The 14,398-nt window shown below is 32.1% G+C and overlaps 1 protein-coding gene across 2 annotated transcripts in view; it reads right to left on the minus strand.

Moving 5' to 3' along the window:
• The window catches only part of LOC110995071 (synaptotagmin-7), a 249,537-nt gene that overhangs the window by 29,122 nt on the left and 206,017 nt on the right, over positions 1-14,398 (minus strand). For both annotated transcript variants that reach the window (XM_045631353.1, XM_045631354.1), the window contains 2 exons: positions 2,525-2,536; positions 1,968-2,124 (listed from right to left, as the gene is read on the minus strand). In XM_045631353.1, the coding sequence (XP_045487309.1) occupies positions 1,968-2,124; positions 2,525-2,536 (169 nt within the window). The remainder of the gene's footprint in view (positions 1-1,967; positions 2,125-2,524; positions 2,537-14,398) is intronic.

The raw sequence follows: 14,398 nt of genomic DNA on the forward strand, positions 1-14,398 counted from the left end.
TCAAAATCAGAATTCGTACTATCTTAGAAAAAAGAAGTTTGAAAAACTCATACAAATATGAGTTAAGAAAATCCTTCGTAAAAAAAATGTTTATTGCTATTTCAGGAAAGCCCAGGACAGTAAAATAACAATAAAGCTTGATTATTGATATAAGGATTCACGGCGCGTTTAGCTCAGACCATTTGATATTTAAGAAAAAGTTTTTATTATTACAATCAAGCAGTATTTAGTACATATATAATAATATATTGTATTTACAATTTTACTAACCCACATAGTTATAATAAAAAAAATTCAAAGAGTTTAGTCCCTGTATCAGTGTGCCTTTATCGCTGGGAGCATATCCTCGCTGTATTGAGATACTCCTTCGTTGAGCGAGGAAAGCCCCCTCTGGGGTAACCGGTTCTATCCGGGGCCAACTGAAATGTTTAATTAGCGCCTGTGCTCTTAAACCCAAGAGTACTACTCCAAAGTAAACAAAGTCGTAGATATTTTAATTGCATGTTCTTCGTTATCGTGTTGCCTAAGTAAAGATGGCTTATCAGTGTGTTTACATAAATATTCAGCACTACTGGACTTAGCTTTAGCGCTTAGCACTTACAACTTCTCGGCCTAAGCCATTGGGGCCTTTGGGTCGGTCTGAAGGTCAAAATCTTCTGATAAATTCGGAATCGGTAAATTCATCAATATTATTTATCGCGTTTTCCCGTTAACAAGAAAATATTGAATATTATCAACTTAGCGAACACGACTTAGTGAAGGTAATCTAAGGAAATCTAAATATCAATATATTATTATTATAGTGTAGGTATGATTAATGTATAATAATATATGTTACTGTCTATATACACTATACGTTGGTTCTTATTGTAAAATGTAATTCTTGAAAAAAAAAATAGCGATTAAAAAGATTGGCGGAGAGTTTGCCAGTTCTTGTCTTCCAATCCCTTGATTAATACCCCTTATCTTGATTAATCCCTTAAATAATACACCCTTGATTTGAGAACTGGCAGTAAATGTTAAATTAAAAGCTTTTAATATATATATATTTCTTTTTTGACGTTCATAAGCGCACATTATGTTACCTACATAAATAAATGATTATTGAATTTGAATTTGAATGGTGCTTTGGATTTTCTTACAACAAAGTTCCTTTATTCATAAGCTATTAAATTCATTTCATTCGTGATTAGCGATATATAGTTATTGTCTATGTAAATTATATGTGTAATTGTCTATTCTTAATGGTGCTATGGATTTATAACAAATTTTGTTTATTATATCACGTTAATTTCCGCCTAAGGATCCATTTTTTTAATACAGATTATTTGTATGTGCCAAGCATTCTGAAGCAGATTGAATAATCTACTGTATTGTAAATTCTTATTAAATACAATAGATTTTTTATGAGATAATTCTCGTAGTCCAATTTGTCAAACATAAACCCAACATATAACGTTTAGAAGAATGCATACAAAACATTGATACAAGTCAATAGCTAGGATTGTATTTACTCCCAATCATAATCTAACACGCATTCAGACACTATTTCAAAGTTTGTTAGACATCCCACAGAAATATTTCTCAGAACATTGACAGCACAGATAAAGAGAACATTTAAATACCAGTTATAGATGAGTAAAAAGTTTTTACATCGTAATTTGTAAAAATATTCAAATTGCCTTGTAAAAAATGTCTAGTCATCCAAACTGTTGTAACAAACATACCCAGTCTAACTAACAAACAGTTTAACCAACAATTATACTTACATTTGCCAATTAATTATTTAGTGTTTTTAAATTGAAGTGCATTTTAGAATTTTGAAAAAGTCTATGTAATAGAGAACGAAGCAAGCCAAGTAAAGAGAAAGAGAAAGATCTTGGTAGAAACGGGACATCTTCTGTCTTATTTACGACACTTCATTCTCTATGCGGAAAGTTTGTGATTAATGGGAATGGATAACTTACAGATGGATGCGTTGGATGGTCCTGTCCCTTGACATTCTGGAGCTGTTTATTGTGGACTGTTGGTGTACGTTCTCCCTGCGCAGTGGATGCACTGGCGACAGCCCCGGCGCTACTGCCGGCTGGCGATTTGGCTTGTGGTGAACTTGTCGATGTGGTTCTGGACAATTAACACTTTATAATAATAATAATAATAAAAAGTCTTTATTCATTTTAAGTACATTTTCTTTTTAAAGTGTAAGATTTGGAAACCCTTTTAAGTCAAAAATACCTGTGTTAGGGTTCCCAGCTCTTCCATTACCGTTTCCTTTTTATTTTTCTTTTTTGACACACATCACACCTGAGTGCATGAGTATTTGTGTGGGTGTAAATGTGTGAGAGAGTGAATGAGTGAGTGAGTGAGACTATACACGTGATACGCAGACTTGCTTACGCAAAAGTCAAGGCTATTTAGATATTGCAATTATTACAAATAATTCCAATATAAACAAATTATTTTGGTATCATAAATATCATTCTATCTCGTCATTTATTAATCTAAAGTTAAGGTTAATACTTACTCGAGTTGCGCCCTGTGATAGTACATGAAACAAAAAATACTAATTAGTTATATTTGTTAGATAAAGAGCAAAGAGAACACGATGTCATATATCTAATCGTAATAGAAACACCACGCAATATTATCGTGCAATTTTCTATACTATTTGTATTAAGAAAAAGAAAATTGCAATATAAATTTTATATTATAAAATGTATTTATATATTTAGACTATAATTATTTATAATATAAATTATAGTCCAAATACGACAAAAAAGCTCAACGGATAGAAAGTACAAAAATCTCTAAACAGTTACATTTAAAAAGAAAATGACGAAATGTCAAAAAACATATGCCAAAAATTTAATAAAAACTAAAGTTAAGAAATATTATAATTAATACATATAATTAGTTCAAAAGCTATTACGTACTATGAAAAATAAATATAAATATATGGGAGATGGCATAAGCTCTGATTTATTTTAAAATAAAATCACAGTGGTAAGATGACGACAGTGATAACTATTTGGATAATAATCGCTTCGCATTTACGACTTCGTATATATCCGATAGGATTTGTATATAAGTATGTTTGTAACAAATTGGCTCAAAAAGTACTGGACGGATTTTAAAAATTTAAAAATACATGATCACTGATTAATATATATTTAAAAAAAAACTCATTGAAATGTTTTAAAAATTGACCTGGTGATGTTATTCATTCTGTTATCAGCGATGCACTACTGCTAAATAGATTATTATTATGATATGTCCATGTGTTATAAAAATAAATAACCAGTGAAAAGCCGGCTCGGGCCGCTAGTCTAATATTTACAGTAAAATATATTTCAGGTTGTATAAAACGGGTGTTGCAAACATCTCATTTATGATTATTGCTAAAGATTGCGGTTTTTTTAACGTAATCGCTCTAATTTTCGTAAACGACACTCGTTTTCTTAAATTATAACATGAAACGCTATTTTTATCTAACCTTTTTAAGCGTACATTCTGAAACATTCTTGCTTTTATTCGGGCTTGCGTTAAACGGTAGGATCAATTCAATTCAATGTTGTCTTATTTTTTTCCTCCTCCGCCCATGGACACATTGCCAGAAGGCAAGGGCATTGCCAGCCTTTCAAGAATTGGTACTCTCTTTTTATAAAGGACCCTAAGTTGAATTGTTTCATTGAATGAAACAGCATGCTTTAAATTATTAAAAAAATGTGGATCGACAGTTGGTGGGAAGTGGCACAGAACAGGAGTCGGTGGATGTTTCTCTTTCTGGAGGCCAAGATACATTTTGAGTCGCAGAGGGAGTAAAAGATGGTATGATTGTTAGAGATACTAGAGATACCGGTTATGCAACTAGCTTTTATTAGGTTTGTATCTCTAATGATTTTGCTAATGTCTTTTTTTATAGAACAGGGGGCGGACGTGCCCTCATGCCAGAGGACGCGCGAGTAAGTTGCCGGCCTAAAAGATTTAAATAAGTCTTTGTTTAATTAATAATTATGCACTCTGTGTTGTAAAATGCATTTTTTTCAGCAGGAAAGAAAGTCATAAGAAACCCTGTATGCCCTTGCCCTTAAGGTAAGAAACAGATAGGAAATTGGAGACCAAAGAATTTTATTAAAGACTATTTAAAGAATTTTAAAACTTTTTTTTCACATTTTTGATTACATTCGTAATTATCATTGTTTATCTCTATTTCTAATTATTATTGTATCTCTCTTTGTATATCTATTTTAGTGTAATATTACTTTGTAAGTGTTGGTATGTATAATGCCAACAAATAAATAAACGACTTCTAAGTTACATGTTTTATTAGCGTATAAAGAATATGCAACGATAGGTAATGTCAAAGTGACAGCTGACATACGCGGCCCTTATTTCATGGATGATTTCACTCGGCTATATTTTGTTATAGTGATGTGCAGAGAAAACGTTTTATCGATAAGTACACTTGAATTTAGAAATCATACTATTCCCCTGTAATTTGAAATAGAAACTAACTTGGGAAGTTACAGAATCTTGCTTAAGTATTATGGTATTGTTTTTGGTAAGTTTTAAAGTCATTCATAACAAAATCATTTAACCGAGGTGACCCTAGCCTTTAAAGGATGTCTAAATTATTGGGACAGGCAACCCGGTTAAAAATGGTAACACTAACATCTCCAAACGCAAGATTAAAAAAACAGAGAACTATACTATTAATACATTATAGGGAAATTTGTCTCATAAAATAGTAATATAAAAATCTGCGTTTACTGCACAAGACGTTATGAGACAGAATGCATCAACCAATAGCATATATTTTTTCTAGATCTCTCTTTCTCTATCTCTCAATCTTTCTCACTAAAGCTCACGCACCTCTCGCTCCATGACACTCCATGTGGAGATGTTCACTCTATCTACCTCTCTCTTTCGTACTTTCTCACTTGCTTGCTCCCTACTCACGCTCCGTCAGATTCTGAGACATTTAATGGCAGCGTAAAGATTGTTTGTAAGAAAGAGACGAAAGTATTATATTCAGTTTCGAAAAATTATATGTAAACTATATATTACGCATTTGAAAGAATATCATTTATATAAAGTTCAAAAATGAATGTTCGATTCAAAATGTACATATTTTTTTTAAAAGTCGGTTAAAGACTGATAAAAGAATTGGACGCAATTATACATTTCCCAATAATTACGAGCGAGTTGCCCTTTTTTAATATACAGTTCATTAATATTATATAACTTAATATTATACTTTCGTCGTATATAATATGGAGTTAAATATGATTAAGTTAAATGACAAAAATAAATTATTCAATTACTCATTCTTAGCTAAAAGCATTCTATTAAGCCAAAATTTTAGCACTCCGAGTGTCAAGCTCTTAGTGACGAACTCTGAGTGCGGTTTTAATACGTTCAATCAAACTTAGAATAATGAATGCTTTGAACTGAAATGTTTAAGAGATTTCAAATTGAAATTAAAGATGATATCTTTGATAAAATTACAATACTATACTTCAGTTTCAGCTTTCTTGTGTTTAATTTTGCCAAGTTTGAAGTGAGAAAAGGATATTAGCAAAAATAATATTAACAAAATCATTATTAGAAATCGGTTCTCTGTAAAGTCGGTTTACTGACGATAGTTGAACGTGACAACGTCATATGAAAATACTCATAGAATGGTTGCATTTTTCAAAAGAAAATTTAAATTTTATGTGTTTGATAGATATTTTGTATATATAAAGAATGAGGAGATACCATAATATAGAAGAAGGTAAATGGAAATCACAATTGAATTGATCAAGTTATATTTATTTGTACGCATAAATACGCGTAATAAGCTTTGAATGGAACGCATCAGAAGTAACGACGCGCCGTGAGGTAACGCCGGGCCGCGAGGTAACGCATATGTCATAACTGCATGAGTCATGATTTTTCATGCGTGCCGCCGGCTCTATCGAATTATAAGACGTTGTCACGTCAAAAAATGACAATTTTTTAAGTAACACAGTTCTGTAACTAAAACTAACCCATTTTTGAATGGAAACTTCTTAAGAATCGTCACAAGTCAATTAAACGAAAAACCGTCAGTAAAAAGAGACAGACACAAAAATTCTGAACATTTCACATGGGAGAAAATGAGATAGGAAGCCTTATATGTGTTCAATTTTTTCACATACCAATGTTTAGCACTTAAGACTTACGTGCGCTAACACTAATTTAAATGGTTTTGTCCTTCTCAATCTTCTCACAAACCCAGTGGTGTCGAGAAGTTGAATAGCCTCGAAATTTACTTTACGGTATAGCTTTTGTTCGTGATCTTTTTTATTATTGTGATGTTAATTCATATAAATATTATTAAAGCAATATTAAATAAATGATAAACCCAGCTGATCACTAACATCCACCATCTTCTCTGTCAATTAGTATAAAGAATAGGTTGATTCATTTAACATTAGTATACACTTTATCGATTCCCCAAATGAATAATTTTTTAAACATAAATTCTGTTAATTGGGCTTCTTAAATTTTAGATGTGTTTTTAGAATCAATTTTAAATAAATGTGACAAAATATTTTTAGGCGTGCGTCAAGTTCAAAAGTCTTTTTAAAAAGTTTACGTCACCTTAATTGTTAATAGTAATATAAATAGTGTAATTTAGAACGATGACGAATAATGTATCGATTTTGTTCATTAAATATTCATAGTCTGGTAAGTGATTGGAATACTGTTATCGTTATGACATGAAATATGAATAATTAATCGCTTAGCTAGCGGGAAATAACCTTAAGTGTCAAAAAGTTACTCGACCTTTTAGTGAAAAACAAATGAAAAACGAGTAATTTAATTCATTTATATTCAATAATTCCTTAAGTAATTGTATTGGTTCGGAAATACTTCAGTAGACAGTTCCTCATAGTGGTGGTGCGCCGCACTAAAAAAACGCAATTGTAGAACGACGGACGTCGAGATGATGATGATGATGATGATAATGATGATTACGAAATATTAAGGATACGGGTGGACCGTCATCCGTATCCTTAATATTTCGTATACTGCTTCGAAGTTCGATGATGATACTCATCAACAGGTATTACAACAACAACTCTGAACACACTCCATGGTAAAGCGGTAGAAAACAGAATAACCCTACATCTTTACGCAACACAAAAGATCCGCTTGGAAATGGATTGGTTGTCGACCAGTTCAGTTATTAATATAAAGTTAAAAAATACAGCTAATATTTGCACATACTTTATTATCTTTTAAGATAAAACCTTTTTGGTATTTCGATAACGAAATAGTAATAACAAAGCGTGAATATCGACCAAACAGTACATCACTAGAAATAGCATTTATTCGAGGAACGCGTATAAGATGGCATCTTATGTCAGGGACAAGATTTGTGTTCACAAGAATTCCCATGTTGAGACAAATTTGTGTACCCTTGTAAACTTATGACTGTTACAGTACCAAAGTGTTCACGCAATGTAGCTACTTGCAACTATACATTTTAAAGTATTTGAATATTCCAAATTTACACTGCAAGCGATATTTTGAAGTACTTAAAAAATAGTTTATAATAAATTACGTTAATTAACGCGAGTCAAGTTTACATTAACACTGATACAAGTTAAACGTGGCACTAACATGCCTGACACTAACAAGCAATAGCTAAGTAATAGTGTCAGCTTAGAAGTACTAATGAATTCGTAGTTAAAAAAAATATTAATTTGCTGTCGATGCCTCTTTTTCATTCAATTATGTCAATTATATTTCTGTATGCGATTAAGTGTTAATAAATGTATTTTTTTAAAAAGTAAACGTTCCAAGTGGTTTAAATAATAGAAATAATCCACCTGTTATAAGACTCAACTTGGTTTTTTCTCGTTCTAATAACTAGCCATGAGCAGTGTTCGTCTAGTAGTTGAACGGTTTCACAAACGGTTGATATAGATACAGAAATCTAAGACCGTTACCTAAAAGGTTGTAAAACCAGCAATGTACTCGTAAATTACCATACAATGCCAATAATTAAAAATTCCAGTATGTGGCACAAAAAGTCTGATTAAATTCCTAGTACTTGAGTTAAATTGCCTTTTCCATTTATTTTAAATGCTACGAACTGAATGGCCGAACAGGCACGAATTTATTAATACCATATAATTTATTATTTGTAACGGAGAAATTAATGTAACAAGTCTAGCTACGAATACTTTTGCATAAAAACTTTTCTGTTCTTCAACTTTTTAATTATTTTGTATTTGGAACATGTATATTCTAAACATTCTTTCGATTTCGCGCCATTTCATATATTTTTCGTGTTCATTATCGAATTACAATATGGAATTTGGTGCTTTAAATAATTATTCACTTCATTAAAAATGCATCATTTGTAACAGATCTTATGGCTAGTCTAGGCAAGGGCGGATCCAGCTTTGGTGCCAGGAGATGATCACATTGTCGTGGTCAATTTAAGAGTTTATACGTTTTCCATCATACAAAATTATTATATGTATAATATAATATTGAAGGTATGTAGTTACATAAAACCTGTATGGTGACAAAATGTTGAAATAAAATCATTTTGTTCAATTAGTGGCCCACCGAAGTCCGGGAACCAGCTAAGGGAGGGGGGTCAAGACCCCCATGACCCTCCCCCTGATTCCGCCGTTTGGTCTAGGTTATATATGTATATTGTAAAAGAAGGTTTTTTTTATGTTACAGGAGGCAGACGAGAAGAAGGCTTACCTGATATAGAGTATGTTTTATGTTTATATTTGTATTCTGTTGTAATTATTTAGATATTTGCTACATATCCATTGCACTCCCTTTGTACCGCATAATTAATATGACAGACATCGACTACTTATCGGATATTTCATATCGGACCGGCCAAATCCTCAAAATAGCATCAAGTCTAAAATATAGATAATTGAGTGCTACTTATATCAGGCCGTTTAAATTATCCTAATTAAGTTAAATTATTGTAATTAAAGTAATTTAAATAAATTGTTATTAGTTTTTTTGGGATTCAATTAGTTACTGTATATGTAGCTGAATACTAAAGAGCAAATAAATATTTAATTCAAAATTTTAAATGCCTAGTCCGTCCCAGACATCAGTTTACAAAGCACGTGTGTGCCTGATTGCAATATGCTTTGAAAACCGGAAAACAGTCCGCTACTTGGCTCGCGCTTTGAAAGAAAGATTTTAAATTTTCTCGGCTTCGGGTTTCCGAGTTGTTCCGATGTTGTTTTATGATGAACTATACTTGTTATCGAATTGTCTCGTTTTTATATTAAGAAATTTGATATAAATTTAAATATAATACCGAAGAGAAACCGACATGTCTTAGACCCAAGAAGTCGACGACGTGTGTCAGGTACTGGAGGCTGATCACCTACTTAACTTAAAAATGATCATGGAACTGATTCAGAAATCTGAGGCCAAGACTATCTATATAAGTTTTTTAAGATAAGATTAATCATGACAACATAGATATATTTACTGTATAGGAAGAATAACCCAACCATTATTAATAAAATTTACCAGAACTTTTTAAATGATTACTTTTTTAAAATTTTAACTTACGTTTACTTCAATTGTTATACATTTTAGATGGAAGATTTTGTAAAATAATCCGTAGATTTAGACTATGTATGATCTCCTAAACTTAATAAATAAATAATTGTTCAAACATTTTCATATAATTATCTATTTGCTGGTAATTTGTTTTATTCTTTATAACCTATATCAAAATTGTCGCAATGTATATAGCAAGCAAATACGCAGGCAAAAACTACGTACTATTAAAATGAATATTACTTAGTCATTCTAACGAACCAACAACCAATTTGGCCCCGAAATTTATGAAACTTCATTGACATACGCATAATTGGGTTTGCAGGGTCGAATATTTAATTTATTTAACGTATGGATTATGGGGAGAATTCGAACAAATGTTATTACTGGCTTAGTAGATTTGCTTCTGCGCCAGTCAATCAGTCAATTGTCAAATTTCATCTGTCAACTGTCAAATATCACCGCTTGTAACTTCCAATAAAAAAAATCAGTGGCGCTACAACCTTGTTATGACTGGGTCTCAGATTTCTCTACCTGTTTTATGATCTTTTGTCATTCTAATAGACAAGTTAGTCATCAGGTGATCAGCCTCCTGTGCCTGACACACGCCGTCGATTTTTGGGTCTAAGGTTTCAGGTTTCCTCACGATGTTTTCCTTCACCGTTCGAATGTTAAACGCGCACATTGAAAGTCCATTGGTGCACAGCCGGGGCTCGAACCTACGACCTCAGGTATGACGTCGGTCGCATTATGTTATAATAATAAAACTATTATACAAGTAGTACTTATTAAAAAGGAGGCCAGCAATATCGCCTTCGAGCAATCTCTTTCAGGCAACCAGTGAGAAAAGATAAGGTAAGCAAGAAGTGCATAAATACATAAGACATGTACTTATTTCAAAAAACTAATAGGAAAAAAACAAAGCAATTAAAACTTATATAAAAAGAAATGTATAAAACTGATTTCACATACATCTTGACTGAATTACTTCAGGGCCATTGACCTCCGCAAAAGAAATTGAGTTTTACCAAGTTGTTAAGGACTGATAGACTTTAATTTCTTTATAAAACTTTAGTTTATTAATAATGGTAAGTACCTAAATTCTCCTTGTCAACTTCGCAACTTCACGCCTACACAAATATAACAAATAAAATTTCGTATATAATCTTATATCTTTAAACGAGCAATTCTTGTGTATATATATATATATATATATACACAAGAATGTAAAGGGGTTTCGGTGGCGATAAATCGATCTAGCTAGGAATCATTTCTAGAAAACGTGTTTTATTTTTTATTATTCTGTCGGCAAGATCGAAAAATATTATTCATATTTCATCATTTTATTAGTGTGTAATTCGTACTTATATATAATTTCCAAAAAACCGATAGGAAAGATACCGAGCAAGGCTCGGTCATCCAGGTACTATAATCTTATAAGAATAGAATTAACTCTCACAACATTGCTGGGCCTAACTAAGGTCCTTATTGTAATAAATTATAACGTGTCACGTGTAAATTGTTAATAAGGAATGCAATAAAGACTTCATTTTAACTTTGGACACTTGAATATTTAGTTCGTTACAGTTAAAAGTACCATACATTAGAACTGGCCCCAAGTCAATAAATGCAATGTCACGTAGTATAGACAATTTTTAAGATATTCAGAGAAGAATTCGTATTTTCAACTCGTATTGTTTGCTATACGAGAGCTCTGCATATAAATTATGCGGTAACTTAGAACAATTAAACATACGCCCACAAACAATGGTGATGTGGGCTTAACAAAGGACAGGAAAAATATGGCCTCTGTAGGGGACACTTTATGAAAGCTGTGGATTTGTTTAGCTTTTTCAATTATTTTGGATTCTATACAAACTAATTGAAAGGGCATAGAAAGTCGAAATAAAATTGGGAATGTCAAAGAGCACAGTTGTACTTAAGTGTGCGTTGGCGTTCTGGCGTATTTTTGTTTGTTTTTTTTGTAGTTACAGTACAGTATGTTAAATGCCCATGAACACTCTAAATGCCGCGAGTGCACTGCCTGCCTTTTTAGAATTGGTACGCTCTTTCCTTCTCCCTAAGTGGATTTCAGATACTTCAGTGGGAAACTGGTAAATAAAGGTTTTTTTTGTTATGATGTTGGTTAACAACGATGATTTTTTGCATTAATAAATGACAATACAATGAAATGGTTACAAATTAAAACAATTGTCTCAATAGAAATAACAAGTTACATATTTTACTAATGACTGAATGAAAATTAATGTATAAATTAATTATTAATAAGACCCCTTTTATCTATTTCTTTGTTAATAAAGAGTGAAGAAGTCTAAGAGCGAAAGACCCAGACTACGGAGAACGAACGAAGGGAATGACCGAGACTACGAAGAACGAATGAAGGGAATGACCGAGACTACGAAGAACGAACGAAGGGAATGACCGAGACTACGAAGAACGAACGCAGGGAATTACTGGTGCACAAAGGATACGCGTCCAAGATTTAAGGTCTTATCTTCGGTCGATAATCATCGCCCATACCATATACCATCGCATCGCAATGTTCCTTCCTCGGTATTTCATTCCCACGATAGAATATAATTGGAAACCATTCTACAATATTCATATAAATATTATTCAGTTTACGTATATTAAGTGTTAATTTACCAAGCACGACATAACATTTAGCAGAAGATAATTTTATATTCAAATAGCTGATGCCCAAATAAATTGATGGATTTGTGTAGATAACAAATTTTCCGGTAGGTGGCAACCCTGCTAATGATTTAATTTGTTTTGCCCTAATCTGATTTATATTTTGTATCCCCATTTAATCAAGCTCAGTAAATATCCACTGGTTTTATTAAAACTCTTGTTTTTTTAGGTAAAATATCGTTTATATAAAATGTTTCTGTACGAGCCAAGGGTGTATTTTGCTCACACAGTGTTTCTTAGTTTTATAAGCAACTAGATGACTAGAACTTCGTATCACGGAAAAATATTTGTGTCAGTACCTAAAGATTTGTAAAACAGACTTAAAGGATCGGACCATATGTTATGTTAAATCGATGTTACTTTAATAAAATCACGAATCCTCCAAACGGTGCAAGTATTGTTCACATGTACTTTATACGTACGTATATATATCACCTTTAAATCATTTATCTACAATGATAAATGCTTAGAGTATTACTCGAATAAAAACCCTGAAGAGTGCACGAAATATTCCTGGTTTAAGTCTCAAGGAAACAATGTGTTTTAAGAAAGGGCCGATGTAATTTAATCGCCCCAAGGTACGCGGTATCAGTCCAACAAGAAAGTTTATTTTTTTTAAATATGGCAACGTTACAATTCTCGTACGTCCAGCGGTCGAGTTAAATATTTCCCAAAGCATAACAAGTAACCGCGAATTGGTTTAAAAAATTCACAACACTGGCCTCGTCATTTTGAAACGCCTTAAAAACATGTAATATTTTTATAAGACTGCTTGTTTATAAATGGCCTTTGAGGACAGAGCTGGTTGTAAACCAATTGTTGGGAATTTGGAATTTAAAATTTATATTATTTATTAATATCATTACGACTTTTTTCCAAACCGGTAGGCACAGACCACGGGCCTTCACTGGCTTCTGTCTACGTACCCCTTCAATTTTGACCATGCACTCGTCACTTATGGGTAGTTTTAATTAGTCCTTTCTTTAATACCTCCTGGATTTAATCCAGGTTTGTACGATAAGGCCAACCCAATCTGACTTCATTATCCATGGTTGTCTTATATATTCTACTTATTAAATTTGCTCTATAAATTTAAATCCTTTAAAAAAGTTCAATATTTTGACAAATTTGCACTTTCTAGTGCATTACAGGCCGTCAACGGTATCGAATATGTTGCAGGCCTATAGTTTCAGTTCCCAATGAGCTAAAATGGTGATGTTTCAGTAGAATGGTGATGCCAAACGTGCCTTAAAAGCGATGTTGTTGAAGACCAGACGTCAAAATCACTCAACATCACAAAATAATCAAAAAATATCTTAATATTTACATATTTTATCATAGCGCATATTAAAAGAATATTAATTTTTATTTATATACTTAGTGAATAATAAACCAAGTAGATTCTCTAGAATTGTATATCAAGACCATATTATATATAATTTTTAAACGGAACAAAGGCATAAGTGTGCGAAGTTTTAATGATATTCTAGATGAACTCCGCGAAACATACCTTTTTTGGTTAGTTAAAAGTTTAATATTGTTTGACATAGGACGTGGGATTATTGTTGTATATGTTAATGACATATACACGCATAAACTGCGTCACTACGTTAAAATTATGTTTTATTTACACAGAATATGTTACATTTTATGTTAATGTATCTAATAAAACTTGGAACGAAATGGCTGCGGGTGATATAAATATTCATTTGTGCAAGTATAGGCGAGAATAAACACTGTGTTTGTCTTGTGACTCCAGTGTACGAATGATCCCTGAGGTACGAAGATGTGCATTAACTTTCTATGTGCACATTTTAAATTTCCGTACGGCGAAAGACAATGTGCCAAGATGGCGGCGTGTTAAACAGATGATGACGAAGCATAGTATTATTTTTATTTGAAAATATTAATTATCTGTTATCAAACGTTTTGTTTATTTGAGATTTTGTTAGTATGTGTAAAAATATGTCTTAGCTTGTGACTTAAATTTTGATAAGAAGCGTTTTTTTAAGAATATTTTCGAATTTTAATTGGGAATTTGAATTATGAAATAAACTCCAAATGTTGTTTCTATAACTATTTCAGGTAATTCATT

The sequence above is a fragment of the Pieris rapae genome, chromosome 15, assembly GCF_905147795.1.
Source record: "Pieris rapae chromosome 15, ilPieRapa1.1, whole genome shotgun sequence".
NCBI lineage: Eukaryota > Metazoa > Arthropoda > Insecta > Lepidoptera > Pieridae > Pieris > Pieris rapae.